At 34.0% G+C, this 22,993-nt stretch overlaps 1 protein-coding gene and 1 long non-coding RNA gene across 2 annotated transcripts; one reads left to right on the top strand and one right to left on the bottom strand.

The window, feature by feature from the left end:
• Nucleotides 1–2,667: 2,667 nt before the first annotated feature.
• On the bottom strand, nt 2,668–21,115 carry LOC143343510 (uncharacterized). The gene is made up of 3 exons (XM_076768479.1): nt 20,891–21,115; nt 3,164–3,423; nt 2,668–2,934 (listed from the first exon to the last, which is right to left on the bottom strand). Exons 1-3 carry the CDS (start codon nt 20,988–20,990, stop codon nt 2,881–2,883), a joined length of 414 nt encoding a protein of 137 aa, XP_076624594.1. The 5' UTR covers nt 20,991–21,115; the 3' UTR covers nt 2,668–2,880.
• LOC143343511 (uncharacterized) lies at nt 3,363–8,583 on the top strand. Its single transcript, XR_013079981.1, has 2 exons — nt 3,363–3,497; nt 7,831–8,583. It is a non-coding gene; the product is annotated as an uncharacterized LOC143343511 (long non-coding RNA).
• Nucleotides 21,116–22,993: the final 1,878 nt, after the last annotated feature.

Genomic DNA, 22,993 nt, shown 5'->3' with positions numbered 1-22,993 from the left:
CTCAGGTACTCTCTCTTTGTCAGACAGCCTAAGTCGGGTCCTTCGGGCTCCCGGCGGGTTGCGTTGGAGAAATGGAGACCTCGACTCGGGGTTGCAGTTCTCTGTTTTCTTGTTGAGATCGAGTTAGCAAGGGCAGTAGGTTCGATCCTCGGATCCGCTGCACGGTACAGCATCGGGTCGCGTCGCGTCGCGTATCCCACGATTTAGCTTCATCCCTCTTTTTAACCACATAATTGCTTGGTACAAGGAACTTTGTTTCCTTCTATCGTCCGAATTTTAGCTTCAACTTGACTAGACTCGAGCTTCGACGTTAATTTTAAGTCTCTAGTGTATCTGCGTATACCAAGTAATTATTTAACAAGTAGCTTCTCTCGACTCGTTCTCTCGTTTCTTGCTTCGGTCACCACTGTTTCGTCGAACGAAACATGTGATCGACCGTCCAGTTTGTCCGAAAGATCTGGTCGCCTGCCAATGATAGATCGATTTCTAGAAATAGAAATCAATCTACCAAGGGTAGTGTTGATTCGATCCGAAGATCTGCTGCACGGTTCAGCATCGCGTCGCGTCGCGTTTCCCATAATTTAGCTTCATCCCTTTTTAAACGAAATAATTACTTGGTACAACTAAACTAGAAGATCGAAGGAATATTGGCTTCCTTCTATCTCTCTAGTTTAGTAATTTAGTTTCTAAGGATGTAAAAGGGAGATCGATGGAACTTGGATTCCATCTATCTCCTTTCGGGTCTCCACTCGCAGCAACCTCCTCGTGGTGAGACCTGGGTAATATTATTTAACGTTTAATTAATAATCGTATCACTCTTAGCTGGGTAATGCAATTATTAATTAAAAACTAAATAATATTAGCAAATTGGCTGCGATCCGCCTTGCATAGGTCATCATGAATATAGAGTTTCTTCGCTGGGTTAGTTTTGATTCTTATTGATTCATCAAAGATTCTAGAATATTGTCACAGACGAGGTATACGAGTAGGTCTTTCACCCTTTTTTTTTCGGTCCATTTTTATGGGGTCTCGAAACCCCATTACCATTTTCGTGTCATTCGTAACGTTACCAATAGATTCAGAAATGAATTTTAATCCCTTCCATAGTCAACTCATATGTATTTACGTAACACTACAGCTGTTTACCTATCAATATTAATTCAGTGAATAGTTTCTCAACTGACCGCCATTCATGAGAAGAGGACGCTAAAATCACCTCCGAATTTTCAGGTCGGTATGGCAGTCAGATTGGGCCACGAAAATCCATAAGGTGAAAAGCCTACTCGTATACCTCGTCTATGGTATCGTTTCATTCACTAGATCACTTTTGATTCGCCTAATTGGTAGCGCTATAGTTTTATTCCATTCTGAATCGTTAACGCTAGATTCGACACCGAAATGATATAAAGATTTTAGAATATTGCCACAGACCAGGTATAGATTAGACCATGTCTTAATTATAATAGTCGTAATTCCAAAGAGTGCTAAATTCGCATTCCAGTGTGAGCTAATAAAAAAAAAACAATGTATGCAACCACAGACGAGGTATACTCGCAGTAGGTATGTAGCGGATTATCGTTTGTAGAAGGGAAGCTGGTTTGCTCATTCGGTAAATCAATAATACACTGAACGTTGAATAGAACGGATCTTTGCTGCATTAAAGTGTAAAGTGAGCACACTGGATTGAACAGCCGATAAAGTGGTGTTAGATTGTGTTGCTTTGTACCGCGTGTTGCAATAAAGTAACATATTTTTATTTTTGTCTTGTATGCTAGATCCAGTTCTAGACTTATTTTTTAACAAAAAAATTTGTCCGTAATAAGGCAGTAGTGTCATCTACCGTTCAACATTCTGATAACCAATGTTAAAGAATACCTCCACTCTCGTTCTGCGACCTCGTTAAGAGATTGTACGCCGGTCCCGCATTTCTGCGAAATTATCCACTTTTCTTCGGTTGTCGATTACGGACGTCGGTAAAAGATAAAAGCGACTTCGAGGCTCAACGATGTCGCTGTATATAATAGTATTTCGCCACAGGTTGATGTGACTTAAAAATTAGTTAAATTGTTGCTGTCTAAGGTGATATCTATGTCTACAATTTGGTGGTCAGATCTTGGGTCTATTAATGATTCGGCAACTTTGATATTTTGTATTGCTTCTGTTTTGGTGATAATTATATCCAGATTTAAGTCGATTTTCCGTAGTAAATACCTATTTATTTGTTACTATGTATCTATCTTACTGACTATCCGAACTAAAACGTAGCCTATTTTCTGATCACGTTGACTTACACAAAGTTAATTCTTTTCGCGCTTTCTTTTCCACCGGATGGATTAGCTCGACTCGCCCGTCCACTGGTGGAAAGACATGCTGCGGCAAAACACGTGGCCTTAGCACCAGGAGTTCAGAGAATCGAGTAGTATATGTATAACTGGTAGCCTAATTGCGTCACGTGCTCTTCTCCAATGTGACCTTTCGTGATTCAGATTCAAATATACTTTATTTCGGGCGTGTAGGAGGAATAATAAACGGGGTGTACAAACAAATATTTAAGGAATAACATTTTATTAGGTCTACGCTATGCTTACAATAATTCCAGTAAAGTATTTAATAATCGTACTTCATTTGTTGGAGAAGAAACCGTAAGTGCATGCAAAAATAGCAAAATACAGTAGTTTCTGTTTATTTTTTTAACCGACTGTAAACGATATATACACGTTACCAACAGTTATTTAATGATTTATTTTACCTACACGTCGAAAGAATATATGAAAACATTACAACACAGCAACAAACGAATTTCGTTACAATATTGCATTTATCGATTTTACACGTCTTGTCTAAATTTAAATTCAAAATGCAACAGAAACGTTGATCCGCTTATTTGTTATTAAGATCCGGGTCCTGCTGATGAAGTCGGCGATGCGACGTTAACTGCAATCATTAATTTAGTCGTAAATTATTTAAAGTAATTCAATTCGATTAAATATATTTCGAAAGTTACAACGTTTTTAAAAATATCTCGAGCTTAGTCTGAAACAAACGCAACTTTGGCTCGTAATATTTCTTTTTTATAGTGTTTAAAGTCACATCTATCTATCGATTGGTAGATCTATTTTATAGTTCAAACGATAAACGTAAATAATATCGAGAATTTCTCTACCCATTGTCCAACGATGAACGATAACGTGTAAGGGTCGAATCTCGATGAATCTTTTCGACGCGATTGGGGGAAAAATATCTCCCCTTGACCTTCGAATTTTCGCATGGGTACAGCGAACTCGTTTAAACGCATCGTGTCTAGTTCTTGGTTCTTGTCGCTAGTGGTTGCATCGTTCTCTTGAAACGCGTCATTCCGTAAATGTGGATCGAACCTCTTGCCATGGCCACCGAAACAGGAGTGTCCAAATGCCGAACAACCACCTACGCAGAACAAAATTATTAATTTCCTTTATTAGTAGCAGATGGAAAAAACATGAATATTAGAACATATTCAGGTATGTTGATAGAAAAGTACAGAGGGTCTTAAATTCTTCAGGGACGATTTAACCTATAACGTGTATCGAACATTACCCAATATGGTTATCCATTATATAGGAAAATTTAGTTACGAATATTTATTCACGATTTTAGACATCCCTGTTGAGACACTTAAAATAAGTTGCAAAGTAAACATACACATATGTGCCAATATCGCGGAAGAGGTTAAAATGTTTGACCACGCTTTATCAGTGTGTTTATCTATGTATATTAATTATTATATCAATTAGTAGGGCGCGTACGAAAATTTCCAAGCGTTTAGTTTAGGTTTTCTTTTCTCAAATGCGATATAATCTCAATAATCGATGGAAAAAGGTTAATAGAAATTATCGAATAGAAGGATAGAAGTAATTTTGGTCGAGAAACGTGGCAATCGACGTATTAAGCAACCCATGCACCTAATTATCGAGCACTGCAAATATGAATGTAAAATACGAACGAAAAAGCGCCGTCATTTAAAGCAAAACCATGAATCAATTATGGAATGGGGAAATATATCATTAACGCAAATATAAAAATGCGCGATACGGATCAGTCTGATATTTCGCGGTTAAATAATAAATCGAATGCCGGGGAATAGTACGAACAGAAACGCGAACGAATAAATTGGAACCTAACCTAAAATAGTCGACGGTGTACGCGATTCGTTGCACGTGACCAGCAGGAAAAATGGGAAAAAAAACGAAGGAATCGATGGAAGAGCCGAGCGCGAACTTATTCACTCAATTATTATCTTAAACGAAGCCAGGATTAATCGATCGTTGGTTTCAAGTTTCTTTCATTGGTCGTTCGGACGCGTCTGTTCGTGCGTTTTAAAAGCTTTAAAAGACCTCTAAAAGGACCCAATCGTAAGGAAAGTTTTCGCGAAAAGTGATTTTTCCATGGTACAAAGGCTGTCGTCGACGTAAATACTGAAATTGCAAGAATGAATTCGCTTTTTGTTACTCTCGATCTTTTTTGGAACCGCGGAACGCGACTGAAGGAAATATCAAAAGGCAAGAGGTTAAGTCGATCTGAAACTTAATATTTTTCTTTTCACGTAAGAATCGACGAAGGAAAAGAGTAAGAAAATCGTTGAACGAGAAGTTGGAACGAAACTTTCATTAACTGTTCGCAAATTACGTTTCGAAAATGATTTTTCGACTTTGTAGGAAATTTATTTTAAACGCTGAAAAGGAAAGGGGGAACGAAAGTCATTGGCAATGCTGTTTCAAGTTTTACGCAAATAGCTGGCGCCACGAGCGCTGTAATTTTCTGCTTTGCAAAGCTTTTGTAGTTCCACTTTCACTGTAAATCGATTTTTATTAAAATATTTGGATTTTCGATAAACGTTTCGTGGCAGTTTGTGTGTTTGCGATTACTCTACCAGCGAACTGTTCCAATAGTAATTGTTGCAGAGTGTAAATGGTTTTGTTATTTCTGATCGTAAATAGAATTGGCAGGTTCCATAATTCCATCGTTCGATGCGTCCCGTTTCGTCAGTTTGTTTTCATTCATTGTAGCAATTCGTAACCATGATTCTGTTTAACGTTGTTTAACGTTTTTTTAGGCATTTTTCGTGTCCAATTTTAATCAACGAATTTAAATTTTGCAAATCCAGGACCTACTGGAGCTACTAATTCTCAAGGAATTGTTAACAGAGTAACCAAAATGCACGATATAAATTTTTGACTAAATACTTCGATATTTCCACGGACTGTTTTGTTGGGAATGTTTCCTCGCGCAAATCTTTATCTATGCAATTTTTACTATCTCGTATTGATTCTATAGCTTTCAAAATTGACAGTCGCGATACAGTTTTATATTTTGAACATATTTCTCTATTCGAGTTTTCGTAACTTACAATATCGACGGTCGTTCGCGTTTTTTACGTTTTCCCGCCAATATCTTCTCCCGCCATTGCCTTTGGTATATTCGTGTACTTTGTTAGGTTAAAGATTACTCGAAGCAAAATTCAAACGTTTCGACTGAAATTAAAATTAAAAATTGAATTTCTTTTCGATTTTACATAAGCGTTTTTGTTTATACAGGGTGTTCGGCCACCCTTGGGAAAAATTTTAATAGAGAATTCTAGAGGGCAAAATAAGACGAAAATCAAGAATACCAATTTCTTGATGGAGGCTTCGTTAAAAAGTTATTAACAATTAAATTCAAAAATTTCAAATCGTTTTGGAAAAATTATTTTCAGTTGCGGGGGTCAATTACAATCATTTTTGGTGAATACACATACCCTCGAAATCCTACTCACTTTCTAGCAAAAAATTTGAGAAGGTGTAAAATTTTTCGGCAAAAAAAAAATTTTTCAAATCATTCTAAAAAATTATTTTTAGCTAAGGAGGTTAATTACAATCATTTTTGGTCATTACACATACCTCCGAAATCCTACGCATTTTCGAGAAAAAAATTCCTTACCGAAAATATACTTTCTGGCCAGAAATGCCTGCCTGAATTTTCATGCGAATCTTTAAAATGCCATAACTCCTGAACGGATTGGACGATTTTAATGTTTAAAAAAGCAAACTACGCGTATTTTGATGGAGAATATGTACAAATCACAAAAATATTCGAAAAGTTGGTTCTTGACCCCGCAAAATGAGAAAAATCCCATAAAAATGGTCCAATTTTCAAACAGCCATAACTCCTACAATTGTGAATATATTTCAATGAAACTTTTTTCTAAAGCAGAGCTCATAGGTACCTACAAAAAAGTATTAGACAATTTTTCTGTAGGGCGTCAAACAAAAATACTAAAAATGAAAAAGTAATTTTTAAGGAAAATCGACAGGGGTCAGTGCCTTTTTTCGACGAAAAAAAATTTTTTTAATTAATTCTGAAAAAATTATTTTCGGTTGCGGGGCTCAATTACAATCATTTTTCGTGAATAGACATACCCCCGAAATCTTGCGCATTTTCGAGAAAAAAATTCAGTACGGTCGGAACTTTAAACCTTAATAACTGTTTAACGAAGCCTGCATCAACAAATTGGTATTCTTGATTTTCGTCTTATTTTGGCCTCTAGAATCCCCCATTAAAATTTTTCCCAGGGGTGGCCGAACACCCTGTATAGCATAAAGCAAAACAATATGACGTTGCACATTTTCAGAAAATCGATATTATACGTTTCCTGCAAGCGTTGCAACGGTCGCGAGCAATGATAAATTCCGTCGTTAAATCAGTCACCTATTTGACAAACAAGTGAAGTCTGCGAGAGAAATGATGCCACTTTATAAGAATTTGCATTCCTCGAGAACGTTGTTTTATTGCTTCCGTATTGTGTTCGTAGCAAACGCGAAGTCGAATCTCCGTTATGAGATTCATAAATTGTTACCGAGAAACGTTAAATCCACGTTCGATGGAAAACGGTTACATCGACCGTAAAAATTTTGCAGTGCAATATACCATACAATTGTTGAAATTGCAATTACTGTAAATGCCAGCAACAATATAGTGCATCGAAGAGTACCGGGACCTTTACACAAAAAATACATTTTTTTTAATCGTTTAACTCGAACAAATGCAATTATTACGTTGCCATAGAGGGCAAAAAAAAAAAGTAATTTGCTACAGTTGTTAAAAAATATTTTTAATTTATCTAGACCTTGATATTCATAATTTCAATATCATTGATGTCCAACTGATTTAATAGTAAAAAAATTTAGACAATTTATTATTTTAATTGTTAGTTTATAGTTTTGAGCAGTCCATCACAGGTGTCGTGTAACTATACAGGGTGTTTGGTCACCCCTTCTAGATTCTTGAGGGCAAAATAAGACGAAAATCAAGAATATCAATTTCATAAAGGAGGCTTTGTTAAAAAGTTATTAAAAAATTAAATTACAAAATTTACATTAAAAATCGTTCTTGAAAAAATTACTTTCGGTTGCAGGGGTCAATTATAAGCATTTTTGGTCAATAGACATACCCCCGAAATCCTACCCACTTTTTAGAAAAAAATTCGAGGTGTGAAATTTTTCGACAGAATTAAAGAATTTCAAATCGTTCTAAAAAAATTATTTTCTGTTCCAGGGGTCAATTACAATCATTTTTGGTGAATAGACATACCCCCGAAAACCTACCCCTTTTCTCGAAAAAAATTCAATATGGGCAGAACTTTAAGCGTTAATAACTTTATAACGAAGCCTCCATTAACTAATTGGTATTCTTGATTTTCGTCTTACTTTGGCCTCTAGAATCTTCCATTAAAATTAATAGGTGGCTGAACACCCTGTATATTTCCCTTTTAATATTTTTATATCTGTTGTTTTAATTTAATTTCATTTTGCTCCGTAGGAGGAAATTCGATGTTTCTACGTAAACGGTTGCACAGTCGTGGGTCTAATGGGGGTCGAAATTACGATTCGCAGTATGTATTTCCAAGACGCGTATTCAATTCTCCAGGCTGTGCACGTCTGAAAGCCGCAAAATCAGACCACGGATCAAAACGGATAGAACGTCGTTCTTCAGGAGCAAAAGCAAAAGTAAAGGAACAGCAACTTGGCCGACCTGGTTGTAGATAGAAATGACGTTATTCCTGGGATCGAGTGATTTAATAAAAGCCGTTCGTCTCGGTACGAACCTACGAATGCTATTTGAATTTAAAGCACGACGTTACTATGAACTTTTTATCCAACTTCTTCTTCGATTACTCGAATTAGGAACAAAACGAGATTCAGATTCTTTTGCGATTTTCTAAGTATCAACCCTTTGATGGAATAGCAAGTACCATGGAATTCTCATTAGATTAACGTCGAGGATTCTTTTACTGCAAAATAGCATCAGATGCTACGGGAAGAAACTTACCTTTACAAATTTTCAATTTAGCTTTTGTATTGATTTTTCGACGTGCATCGTCTAATTTTTAAATTGCAATATTTCCTTTATTTCTTTAGCAGTATTTTGTTAGGTTTACAAAATCCTATTGAACTGATAAGATATGCAGGAAAATATAGAATTTACAAGAAAAGTCCATTAATCCATTGTCATGTTTCTCTATGAAAAAAGACTGAAGAAATTCTATGCACAATGCAATCAATAACTAGTAATTAGATAATTACGTAATAATGGCGTCGATATGCAATTCAGAGTACTTTGTACGGGGCTGCAAAGTACGATCCATTCAACGTGCAACAATGAATATAAAATTGGATCCAGTCTATTACATAAGCTGTAAATACAGCTACATAAATTATTAATTTCTTAAATATTGTTGACACGCTCGGCTATAATTTTTAGACCGTGTAAACGCAACTGATTTTCAAATTTGAACCACGAAAGATTGGTTGTTAGCAATGTCCAAACAGATAACAAAACATTTTACTATGGGAGATGTCAAACTTTTAATGAACTTGACGTAACAATATATTAATTTGGAAATTCAGAATGACGAGTGCAGCAAAGTTGATTACGTGCACAATTAATGGTTCACAAATGCATTATATCATAACAACGTTAACAAATAACTTTTCAACTCCATTTACTGTAAACGCATCGATTCATCCAATTTCAATTAATACATTCAAAATAAACTGATAATAGACCGATAAAAATTGTTTGAAATTCAATTTAATGGAACATCGAGAGCAACGCGTAATTAATTTCACGTGCTTTCATCTCAAAGAAAATTTTTAAACACGCGTCGTTTTATTTCAGCGAAGTCTGCTGAACTTTATACAGTTTGCACGAACGAAAATGACGATAAACTAATTATGAAGTACGTCACCGTTGTTTAGATATATTAAGACAATTTAATTCTTTCTCTTTTCATCGGAACCTTCGTAGTATAAAATGCTAACGAAAGTTGACATTCAAAAGATCAAGTTAACGTTACAAATATAATTTTGAATGGAAAGTTTTCGAATGCAGAAAATTGATTATAAAATGCATTGCAGATTTTTTAATGTATATTTTATGATCAATATTCAATATGTGACTTAAATTTGAGGCAAAGTTATTTAAAGAACACTTAAATCCTCGATACCAATTAAATCTTTTTGTAATAAAAGTTTCTGTAAGCTTGAAAATAATATGTAATTAATTAAATTCGTTAAGGTAAAAGAATTGGAGAAAATTTCAATCGATTATGCCAACCTGCATTCTATTATTTTTCATTATATTCAGAATATTCATTAAATTTTCATTGTTCGATACAAAGAAAAATGTTATATTTAAACAATATATCATGATATTGTAACGTATGTTGCATCGTAATTTGAAAGATTCCACAGAGCTTTCGAACCTATAGAATTAATTTAATATTACATTCTGTATTTACATTTGAATATAAACGAAAAATCTATAAATTCTGACAGTAATCTATGTGCATATTTATAAAATTGTATGCTTTAAACTTGAGCAAGTTCTGTTGCTCCAAAATACTAAGATACAAATTATACTCTGCTAATTATTTTTAAATCGTTATAAGAGAAAAAGACGAATCTAAATTAAAGAAAGGGGAAATTATCTAGGAGCTTGTGTGAAGAGTTATGCAACTGTGTCGTTCAAAAAACGGGACGCGGTGTTTATTAATCCGTCGATCGAACGAATCCACTCTGTAATGAATGCAATAACAGTGCGTTACAAAATAACGACCATAACGAACTGGAAGGATAGAAAGTATCCATCGGTCAATGGATGCTGTCTAATGACCATTTTCATTTATTACGTAACGAGAGTGCTCTTCGTTGTTCTCTGTTTTTTGACTGCCCTCTTGCAACTTTCCAAGAGTGATTTCCACCCTATTGCTGAACTTCCAGACTAACTCAGATTGCTTAGGTTCCTCTAATAGCTTCTTCGATTGTACAGAGTTTCATAACTCCTACTGGATGCAACGAAATCGATAATTTCGTACTATATATAAAACTATATAAAAAAAATTGAGTTTTTATTCAGTTTGAAAGATCAGAAAGATTAGTCCTGGGCTATTGAACTTTTTCAAAAAAATATAGTTCCCCACTAGGTTGCAAATTTCGACTTTACATTTTAACCAGTGTTCATCGTAATAATTACGAACATTATCAGTCTCTATCTAAGCGTTTTATAGTTGAGATAACGTTTATCGGTATGGCAATTTATTCCAACATCGAGTGGACAGATAACCCATACACGTATGGACCAGCTAATGCATTCTCACGGAAACATTATCTTGCCAAAAACGCAGAAATAGAGGCCACTGACGTGTCGATCTCACTATGAGATGCAACAATGGTTATTGAACAAAGTACAGTTCGTATTAAGTGATAAAGGTGAAATATTAGATCGTAAGCCGATGAGTGGAATGCTTTATAACGCCATGAACTTCATTACATACGTATTACTATGCTTTAACAAGGTGTAAACGACGTTGTAAGATATTACAATCCGCCTGTAAACACATTATTCCGAAATAATATGCTTACCTTCTCGTACACAGTGAGTATAGAGAATCCAACCTCGATAACCAAACTATATATTAAATTAACAAAATCTTTGACCTTTCTATCAATTATTTATTCTCACATTTGCGATTAAAAATAATTTACAAAATTTTTTTTAAAAATAGAAGGAAGATAAACTAATATTTTATCGAACAAAAAATTATTCAAATTGATTAAAGGGAAATTACAGTAAAATTTTAATTTCCATATTGGATGTTCGATTAAAACAAATTAGACCAGAAGAAAAATTGTTCAGCTGTTTAATTTGTTTCTTAACTGTTGTTCGAAAGTTTTAGTACTGTTTAAATTTGTTAATAATCGTGTTAGAGGACTCCTTACTTGAAAAATTGAATTGAACGTCACCTTTGATGCTCGCCTAATCAGTCTAACGATAGGGGTAATATTTACTCGACCAAAAGCGAAGTATGTCAATGTCAGCTTGAAACGCGCCTAATTGGACCAGTGGTTTAGCGATAGTTTCTCGAGAATCATGATTGTTAACGAAGTAGCCGATTGTTTAGAGGATAACAAGCTGCCAGGAGTACTCAGAAAGACATTTAATCCCTCTGTTAAGGGTCAAACGTGACTGTCTTGAAAAGAAACAACATTTTCCTTTGGTTGGTTTCGAAATTCTGCACATTGTATTTAGGATCGTGTTCTCTAATGGGATCGGAGTGTGGGCTTAGAACAGGATTTTAAAACGAGAGAAAACATGATGGTAACTAAAAGAGAACGTTACTTTAAAATATTATAAACAAAATAAAATGCAAGTCGTATTGAAAAAACACGAAAAAAGAAATACCCAATCACATAACTAACTTAATTAAGAAACTTTGTCTCGAGTAACTTGGAATAAAGGTGAACTATTTTTTCGACGTATCCAGAGATTATTAAAACATTGGAGCAAGCTTTTAAATTAGAAGATTACCTAATTATCTTAAAATCCGTGTTATAATTAAGTCGTTAAAATGTACTGGCTTACTGTACGCGTAAGTCATTATCGTTACAACGTGAAGCTGTTTTACTGGAACCATTCGAAACTTTCTGGGGAGGAAATAACGTTTTACATCTTAAACATTACAATTTTTATTAATAGAAGATATCCAGGGATTATCTAATTTGGGAAACTTTCGAACAAAAGATGATTACTATAAATAACAGAGTATTTTTGACAGATGTCGATCGAAATGTCTAATTAGAAGTCGAAATGAAAACAAATCATTAATTGGCGTACACAGTATCATCGATTGTCGTTTACGGAAACAATTTTGCAGACTAGATTATTTCGATTCAATAAATGCTTCTCCGTTCAGCCATAAAAATGAAAGCCTTAATTGCTACATTCGATGCTTTCGATAAATGATTTATTGTAAACGTTATTATAATTTCTTTAAATATTATCAGTAATCTTTTGTGTTGTTCTTCTGTGCTTTTTGATACCAAAATTTTCTTTCTAAACAGTAATAGATTTGTTTAAAATTTTCCAAAAACTGTAACATGCAATTAATAATTGCTACTGTGTCACTAATAACATATTTGAGTCGTCGATCGGTGATTTAATTTAAAAAATAGTGAGAAACGTGTGTGGACATTCAAACGTATTATTTGATAGCACGGAAAGGAAGTAAATTGCGATCGAAGATGGTCTTACTGCTTTTCTTATTTAAACCAATTCATACTATATCAGGTATCGATTCCTGTCTATATTTTGAAACGCACGAGTGCGGTGAAGGGCTAGACATATTATAAGTCGATATAGCATCGGCCATGATGGTGTTACAGGCCAGATATAAAGTGCTTTTGAACCCTCGATAAGTAAAACCGGTTCCCATTATATTTTCCATTCATCAAATTATCGCGAGTAATAAGATTTAGAATGGAATTATAGCCAGTAAGATAACTAAAAGAATTTGGGAAACTTTTCGACGGAAAGCAATTTTTATAGAATATTTAACTCGCCAGTTCTTAGAGTTCACAGAGTAACTAATCTGAAAAGGAATATATATAATGGTTTAAAAATCAGTTCTTTTTGGAAAAAATGTTGCTTTAGCGAATGATCAAATTTTATTTTTGTTATTATTTCGTTCAACGTAATTCTGCTTTTTTAGAATTTTCGGATCAAGCAAGATCTTTGAACGGAAGTTCTGAAAGACGATTCATCTTATATGACAGTCTTAACACCGTAATGATTAATCTCGTGTCTGGAACCTAAACTATATCTGTATTATAGATTTTTGTACTAAGTTTGCGGGGAAATGTTATTGCTTTCATAAGTGGAACGTCTGCTGGACAAATTTTACTTCTCAATCGCGTATATTAATATTCTCCACAATGGTGTATCGTAACTTTCATAGGAAGCCATTGGTAAATTGCAAGAAACTTTTAAAAAGAGCTAGAAGTTCAGAATTTCTTACGTATTTTTTATAAGAGAGGCCAAAGTTTATTTTAAGGTTCACGTTTAAAATAATGCTAGTAATATCTTTTGTTGGAACAACTTTCCATTAAAACCTCATTTGCAACCATGCTGACTCTGGTTCAGCGCTGCTTTTTACCTAACGTTTTTAACGGTCGTCGAGAAGGCACGACGGGGCAAAGAGCTTGACATTAAACGTCATGTAAAATTGAAAGAAACATTCGAGAAGGCATTTAAATTGTTGCGAGACGCTTACAAGAAAAATGTGGCCCTTGACGCGTACCAGCGCGACGTTATGAAACGAAAAAATTGCCATAGCTGGTCTCTGTTTCACGAGAACGCTTCTTCTCTCAAAGCCATCGGTACACTTTGACCTCAAAAAGTGGCATAGCGTTTGGCCATCCACTGTATTCGCACGATTTGCTTCCCCGCGACTGTTTTCTCTGCCACGAATCGAAAAGAAAGCTGAAAGGAAAGCAGCTCGATATGATTTCGAGAATTCAAACAGCTTCGATATCTGCTATTTCCACCATCTTGAAAGGGGAGTGAAACAATTCCAAAGCTTACATGTATTTTCCGGGAAAGAAAAGATATACAGGTGGTTCGACCACCCCTGGGAAAAATTTTAATGGTGGATTCTAGAGGCCAAAATAAGACAAAAATTGCGGCTTCGTTAAAAAGTTATTAACAATTAAATTCAAAAATTTCAAATTGTTCTGAAAAAATTATTTTCGGTTGCAGGGGTCAATTACAACCATTTTTGATGAATACACATACCTTCGAAATTCTATCTATTTTCGAGAAAAAAAATCGGGTAGGTGGTGAAATTTTTCGACGAAAAAAACAATCTCAAATCGTTTTGGAAAAATTATTTTCGGTTGTGGGGGTAAATTACAATCATTTTTGGTCATTACACATACCTCCGAATTCCTACGCACTTTTGAGAAAAAAATTCAGGAAGGTAGACAAATTTTTCTTCAAAATTAAAAAATTTCAAATCGTTCTGGAAAAATTATTTTTGGTTGCAGGGGTCAATTACAGTAATTTTTGGTGAATAGACATACCCCCGAAATCCTGCGCATTTTCGAGAAAAAAATTCAGTACTGGCGAAACTTTAAACGTTAATAACTTTTTAACGAAGCCTCAATCAACAAATTGATATTCTTGATTTTCGCCTTATTTTGGCTTCTAGAATCCCCCATTAAAATTTTTCCCAGGGGTGGCCGTACACTGTATATTTTATGAAAAATTCTAATTCAAGTTTGGAAACAAATTATAATGAACTTTCACTTATTGTTATTACGGTAGAGAATATAAAATAGTTGGAACGTATTCTTCTATTCTTTTATTCTACACTATTTACATAACACTTGAGATTCATGAACATGATCCATATAACTTGATTAATATTCCACTTCGAACTATCGATCGTCCTTGTCGATATACAATTAACATCGTTGAAAAATTGAATTCGTCGCTATTAGAATTGTTGCGTCACAGGAAATGCAATATTAATCAATTTCATCAGCAGTTAATTCTATATATTCTATAGATTCTGTTTGCAATATTTTTTGCAATTACAAATTATCATCCAGTCAGTTATAGTTGTGTGTATAATTTAATATTTAATATTCAAATCCTGTGCACCAAATATGCCTCTTAATATAATCGATGAAGAAATATCGAGGTTGTTCTGCTTCTACTATTAAAAGGAAATGAAGATTTAATTGTGTCGTGAAAGTATAAATAAAAGTCGAAGAAACGTATCTTATTCTCGCGAATTAAAGTATTTCGCGTATTAATGGAAAATCGATCGCGCGATTCTATACTTCTTGACCAACGAACAATTCACTGTATACTCATAGAATCTATCTGACAATTAGATGTAACAATAACGAGTTAAGACTTTTCAATGCTCCCTTACATTTCTTCGGTCATTTTTCTTTTCTTAACGCCTGGAGAGCAATTACGGATAACTCGTATTACACGAAACTGTCTGTTGAGTTAAACTTCAAGTTTCCTCAAAATAATATTTCGTTAAAACGTTAGCAACGAGCACATTCTTTGTTCCTTAATTTTTTTGCAATACTTTCGAACAACACTCAATACGATACAATTAAAAATCTTCTCCGGAACGAAACCACATGTTTTTAATATATTTTTCTATAAACTTTCGTTGCTCGAATAAAGCTGAAAGATTACTTTAATATCATTAAAAGTTGTTATGATCCGTACTTCGTATGAACGAAGAATCCAGTTGGTCAAAGGTAATCCGTGATTAATTAATGATATCAAATGTTAACGATTCGAATCACGTACAAACATCGAGACATACTTTCTCGTTACATGATTGAAACAACCTTGTTCACGTAAAATTTTACGTAAGTACGATCTGTTAGGCTGATTTTAAATGGAAATAACAGTTTTACAACTTCACGTACCGTTGGTGTTATTTTCCGTTCTTTTTTCAATTATCTCTGTTTGCATTTGTGCATGTTTCACACAAAATCGATACACGAATCATCATTATGATTCGTATTGTAAATTAAACTTGCGTGACAATTCGAATAAAGGTGTTTCGTTAAATAATACCGTGGTATTTTGATGAACGATCTTGCAACAATTGATCAGCAGAAATGTTAGTTAATGCTGTTGTAATTTCGTCGTAACTGCCCCTTTGGAATACAAAATATTCACGCTTGTTTTGTTAGTTAATTGGTTTTCGTGGAGGCGTGAACCATGGAGGGATAAAGTGGATGAAATTTTGCTTTTATTCTGTCGAAAGTGTTGTTTCTTTAATATAAACAGATAGATTATAGAGTAAAAAATTTCGATTCAATATTTCGATATTCCCTTATTAAAATATTTACTGAAGTTTCCATAGTAGTTTCGAAAGGTTGAGTGCCAATTTTATACTTGAAAATGGCACAGTTTTAAAAAGGAAAGTTTCGAAAACATAAAACTCGAAGACTGGCCTGTGCTTTTCTTGTCGATGGAAAAAATAACGCGGAATATTACTGTAAATTTTAGCTGCAACTTTTCGCTCCACGTATACAAGATGGGCGAAGTTTTAGTATTTATTTTAGGTGGTTCTAAAGTAAAATTGATTGCCAACACAGTTGTTATTCCTACGGATATAAACTCATAATTGTATTAATAAAATTTAGATCGAATATATTGTCTCTTTTATATATTATTTATTATGTAATAAACTAAACATTTTCTTTTCATTTTCTGACGTCAGTTTCAAATTTATTAAATTTATTTATTACTAAAATACAATACGTGAAACTATTATAGTTACTCGTATTGTTACTTGTATTATTCTGACTATTTCCAGTGTGTCAAATCCAAAAGAATTTCATTATCAAAGTGTCATATTCAATTTAAAAATATATTAGTTTGGTTCGATGTTACCGAGTATTGATGACAGCGGAGTAAGTGTTCTGGAAAAATATTAGAAATATGAAAGTTTATGAGAGCATTGGCATTTTTGAGACAGAAAGAACACCGGAAAAGTCCATTTCAAATCGAAAATGTATTTTGAAATTAGTGAAACGAAGCGTGGAAAAGTTACGAGAGAGGGTGGTTTGTTGTCAGAACCAATCTGATGATCCATCTTCTTTTACGCTTGTATAGCTTGGGTGGAAATGGTCGGATCTTTGTTCACAACTCGTATCACTTGCCCATCTAATAAACGAAGACACATCTGTTGATGTAACACATATGATAAAGTAATTGGAAATTAATAAAAATCATTCCACCATTATAATCTATCAGAGAGGTTGTTTAGTTGTATTCCTCGGTAATAATAATACGTTTCATAATGAATTTTGCTAATGCAAGATATAATAAAAGTATTAAAACACTCTTTCCGAACAATTATTCACTTATTAACAATATTTATTATACATACGATAAAAGTTATGATTTGATTTTATTTATTCAAAAATAAAATTCATGATAAAATCAGGCAAATAACAAATACAAAAGAAAGGATCTTATGGGTCGAATACTATAAAAGAGTTATGCTACTGTCCAGTACGGTATAAATAAATGTACGATACAGCAGAGTTTGATACTTGGGCATCGTTCTAGCAAACCATTAAAGTTCACTACGCGAGATGAAATGTTTATTTCGCGAAAAATAAAGCCCATGCCTTTTAAAACTGTCCCTATTGTTGTACACGAATTAATAAACATTGATTGGGAATTATGGTAACTGCAACGGTAATCAATAAATTTAAGAAACACAGGCATTTGACCATAAAACGAGTGGAGAGAAATAATGTACAATAATAGGGGAGAAGAAGAAAAATGTATTTTAAATGTTAAAAAATAGTCAAAATTTAACAGCTATCAAGGTTAATTTCTTTTGTCTATTATTCTATTAAAAATAATAAACAATCGTTATTAATGACCACCCAAGTGGAAAACATATGAAAAATAAAAACTACAAAACGTCATTATATTCTGGTCTGGTAAAGAGGAAAAGTGGTCTTGGTAATTAATTAAAGCTATTACAATAACTAGGTAGACTATACAAAATATTTGTAATGGTATGACATGCATTTTATAGCTCATAAAAGATTTTAATATTACCACTAAATTGAATTATATTTTCATGATATACTGTCGGCATTTCAATGTTTTGTGCACAGTCTTTTGTCTAATTATGTAGTTTAATTTGATCAGGTTACACGATTGCCAGTTCATGTTTCGTTCCATGAACCGGGCCAGAAAGTAAAATTTTATTTATGGTGAATTTACGTGTGTATATATTTCAAAGCAAACTTTTATATATTTGCCGCAAAATCTTCAATTTTGTTTTTCATTAATTTATGAAAACTTACACGAACGAGCCTACAGCGTTTTCAAAGTCAATAAAGGTAAAATGCACGTTGAAGCGATGAGCAAAATCAACGTAACGAAGAAAAGGGAGGGAATCGAGTAAAGAGAATATTCAACTATCCTTGAAGCACAGTGGATATAACGTTTTTGCGCGAAGATAGAGTGGAAAATTTGCAAATAATAGATGGCTCAGTGGATGAAAGCGCGTACCTAAATATTTTATATGGAAACATAAGTAAAGTACCGAGGGTATTATGGTCAGTTAGGTCAGTACGAGGGTATTATTGAGATAGTAATCCTAAATACAAATCTCATTTAGTTCGGGAATTATTATTATATGATATTCTATGTTTATTACGGGTGGTTTGCTACACAGGAAACGTGTATTTAATAGAGCATTTAGTAATCCCCGGATAACTGATCGAATATTATTTTGAATGAGCGAACAGAAGTATATTATCGATAATCGGGCTTGCTTGGAATATTTTATAATTAAAAATCGCGACAATGAGCTTCGATTTTATTTACGAGGACTCGAGAATTTTCCTTGTTCGATCCAATCGATCGAAACGTATCGAAATGTGAAACAGTTTCGCTGGACGACGAAGGACAATTCCTACGCTACTTAAATTTGGATTAACGCGTAACACCCGGTGGATAATTTGTGTTTGCCCCGGCGATAGAATCAATTTAAGTTCGTGGAGCACCGAGAATTATTCGTTCGATTGTTCTTATGTACTCTTGCGCGTCCGTGTCGCGCGTTTCCGCTCTTCGAAATGAAGTTCCTCTTAAACTTCAGCTTCCGGCTCTACAAAAGCGAGTGTCAAAGATTCTCGGTTCATAACAGCGACACCTATCTGGTTTTCATACTTCTCTCGTTTACATCTTCGTCGCGGAGGAAAGCAATATTTGTCGCAATTTCTGTCGGCGATTCACTAAACGTACGCTGTTTCCTCAAAGACTATGAAACAACGTATTGTTCCCTCGAAATATTTGTTAAGCTTTCGCGAAAACAAATCGACGAAAGGATAATTATGATACGTGTAATACATGAGCCGATTATTATCGAAAACTTAACTCACGAAACCAAAAAAATCCAAATTTTTTATTTTTATTTTTTATTTACGTATGTGATAATAATACTTGTTATAAGAAATAACATTGCCCACGTTTTCAATATATTTTTCAGCATATTTGTTTATAAATATACAGAAAATTTTATAATGGATTATTACGGAAAACTTAACTCACAAAACCAAAAAAATCCAAATTTTTTATTTTTATTTTTTATTTACGTATGTGATAACAATGCTTGATATAAGAAATAACATTGTCCACGTTTTCAATATGTTTTTCAGCATATTTGTTTGTAAATGTTTAATACAGAAAATTTTATAATGAATTATTACAGAAAACTTAACTCACAAAACCAAAAAAATCCAAATTTTTTATTTTTATTTTTTATTTACGTATGTGATAACAATGCTTGATATAAGAAATAACATTGCCCATGTTTTCAATGTATTTTTTAGCATATTTGTTTATAAATATACAGAAAATTTTATAATGGATTGCTCATGGTTTAATTGTTATGTTTTTTTGTAAAAGGGGAGATGTGTTATTTGTTCGATGTATCTTCAAATGAAATAAAATAATAAATCTCTTTGTAGTTTGTAACGGAAAAATAATACTAAAAATTCATGTCGGTATTTTATGTATTAATAATTAAAACGTGTAAAAACTTCAGATACTTAGCTCCAGTAACGTAACATTAATTAATAAAATCAAACGAGGGTCTAATGTACGTCAATTTTCGATAACTTCAGGACTTGTAATTAAAGAGAAACAATATTTCCATGAATGTAATAATTATTAACGAAATTTACAAATGCAGAAAGCAAGGACTGCTGATGCTTCGAACTTTTAATAATTCTCCAGCCCCTTCATGCCCACCTTGATATTTTTATTTTTTGTAATGCTCATTATTTGGTTGCAAATATAATGAGATTGTAATGAAATAATATATAATACAGATTATTTATACCTCTGTTGCGTCATTATGTCGAAAATCACGCTGAACATAATATTGTAAATAATGTATTAATTTTAACCAATAATCCATGAAAGAAAAACACACGGTTGATAATGCAACAACAATATAAATTATCTGAAACTGACTGCCGTGCATAGGAAGGTTGGACGTAAATAAATTAAAACGCTTACAACGAATAAAATTCAATACTCGTAAACTTTCAAATAATATTAAATCAAATATCGAATACTTCCTTTAACATAGAAAACTGCCGGTTAATAAATCGTTTCCACGTTCAACTCTTAAATATTCATACAGATAAAATTTAAAACAATATTCCCCTGTATTTAATTTTCTTTAAAATTATCAAATCAACACGTTGATTTTCTCACAAAATACTAATCGAATCGTCGCGAAGTATATTTGCAAAACGATAAACCATTTTATAGAAAGGATTTTTCGTTGGTCCGTATTTAAAAATTTGCGAAACTCGTTTATTGATTCGATTTGGAGAACAGCGAAAGTTTAAATAGCCGGTCACCGGTGACCACCAGCGGCAGTGAAAGTTTCAAAGAAACGGAGAATGAAAAGTTGGGGATAAAGTGGAGTATTGGCGATTAATTGTAAAAAATAATTACTCACGTTTAGCGTAGGCGGTGCTACTGGCGAAGAGCAGGACCATCAACGCGCAGACGGAAATGCAGACCGTCAGAGGGATACCGGAAGTTAGGTTGCTCCTCATCCTGTTGCTCGTACGGAGACTGGTTCCTTTCAACCTGATGGCTCGAGTGACGAGAGCTAGATGAACCGGAGGGCCGATGCTTCCTCGGCGAGCAGGTGGTTTTGAATGAACAAGGGGGACGTTGCGCGTTCCTTCTTTTACGGGTGCGGTGGCCAGAGTGGGGTAACCGAACGTCGCCGTGGAGCATGCTGAGTACGCAGATACTGCGGGTGGTGTTCCGTACACGCACGGGATCATATACAGGGTGCCAACAAATTGGACACAACACCTGACAAAAGTCATTCGAACGAAGGATAAACTTGAACGAGCGATAAGATTGGACGCCAGTGCGATTACAGTATGTTTCGCCAGAACACGACTGGATATCTAAGAAAGTAACAAGTATTTTTGAAAAAATCACTAATAGATTTAAAATACACATATACTAGTACCATGCAATTACCCGTGGTGGAATCTTTATTCTGGAATATGGCTTGCTCCGGTGTACTTTAAACCTATTTTTGAATTTTACAAAAAGTCAGTTGGTAGGCCTAAATTGTGGCTCGGGCCAAATTGTACCGAATGATCCATCTTTTCTGTTCTTTTTTTTTCAGCTCCATTGTTACGAGGACTGCCAGATACCGTTACAGACATTCGCGGTTTTGTTTTCAAAATTGGAGGAGCAGATATTTCAGGTATCCCAAAGAGGCGTGTTTCAAGCTCTAAAACGTGACTATCTTTTTATCAATTTTACATTTTAACGTAGGTTTTGATATATCATATTTCCTATTACATTTAAACCCGCAACGCCATATTTCGTGGACCGTTCTTTGTCCATTCTCCGTCTCATTTTCCACATTTTTCGCATTGTGACGTTTTTGTTCCAAGAGAGAAACCATAATTTCGACCGATCCAACTTGAGAACCATAAGGTAATTCAATTTAAGAAACTAAATTCTCGAATTAAGCCATTTTGATCCTCTGGAACTGGTGGTAACGAGGTTGAATGGAAAGTAATGCCTCCGATTTTTTAACTTCTGCAAACGTCGAGGTATTTTAATGAACGTAAATAGAAATAATGCTCGGGAGCTTACTGTTCTATTTGCATATTTAGTCTTCGCAAAAGAATCGATTATCGCCTTCAACCACTTCCTTTTCAAATCTTTATGGACCCTAGGAAAACCATGATCGCTGGATGTAAATTTGCAAGTGTGTATACCTAATTCGAACACTCGAACTCTGGGGCAGCACCATTTCTATAGCTACATTCAAACTTTAGAAGAGTACCAGCTGATTTTCTCAAACTTTAGGAGAATGCCAAGTTCATTTCTAGCGATTGTGTCGAAAAAACCGCCTCGAGAATTCTCGAGATTTTTTAATAAATTATCCCGAGCATTAAAATAAATATTAATTTTTCATATGCTTATACAAATTGATACGTACGCCTATAAAAAAAAAAAAAAAAACTATAGATTGTCATTAGAATTCAGTAATATTAATTTTCTGTTGGTTTTGGTTTATGTCTGAGTAGGACGTAACTTGACACCAAAGTGCCAAACTAGATCAGCTATTCATAGTAAAACAATTGCTGTTAAAAGACAAAAACTGTGCCAATGTCAACGTTAAAGTTGACATTAGATAGCAGTACACGTGAACTTATGAACTGGACTTGATGTTTTCCAACTTATTGGATAATTTAAAAAAGGGAGTATATTATTTAACGTTGTTCGACTTGTTCTCGTGTCTGGGGGGGAAAAAATCAAAGGTACATGGGATGATCGCATTAAAAGGCAACACCCTGTGTAAAAGGTAGAGTTTAATGTTGTCCGAACGAGAAAGGAGTACGTCGCCCGCCTGATAAAATGTGACGTTAAATGTATTTTTTATAATCGATCCGTTATCGCGTTGAAACCACTAACCCTGTTTATCATCGGCGAGAAAACATATAAAGTGCGCAGCTGATTACTAATTCCGGTGTTCATGTTACGTAATATTAGATCCTTAGTCGGAGAAAGAAAAAAAATG

Source organism: Colletes latitarsis, chromosome 7 (assembly GCF_051014445.1).
Source record: "Colletes latitarsis isolate SP2378_abdomen chromosome 7, iyColLati1, whole genome shotgun sequence".
NCBI lineage: Eukaryota > Metazoa > Arthropoda > Insecta > Hymenoptera > Colletidae > Colletes > Colletes latitarsis.
Note: the sequence above shows the minus strand (reverse complement) of the source record. Positions and strands in the feature narration are given on the sequence as shown.

Excerpts from the sequence above, each read along its gene's own strand:
- LOC143343510 (XM_076768479.1), bottom strand. The coding sequence starts at position 20,990 with ATGAGGAGCAACCTAACTTCCGGTATCCCTCTGACGGTCTGCATTTCC. Across the intron at positions 3,424-20,890 it reads TAGCACCGCCTACGCTAAAC|GTGGTTGTTCGGCATTTGGA; the intron begins GTGAGTAATTAT and ends TGTTCTGCGTAG. Across the intron at positions 2,935-3,163 it reads CGTTCATCGTTGGACAATGG|TTAACGTCGCATCGCCGACT; the intron begins GTAGAGAAATTC and ends TAATGATTGCAG.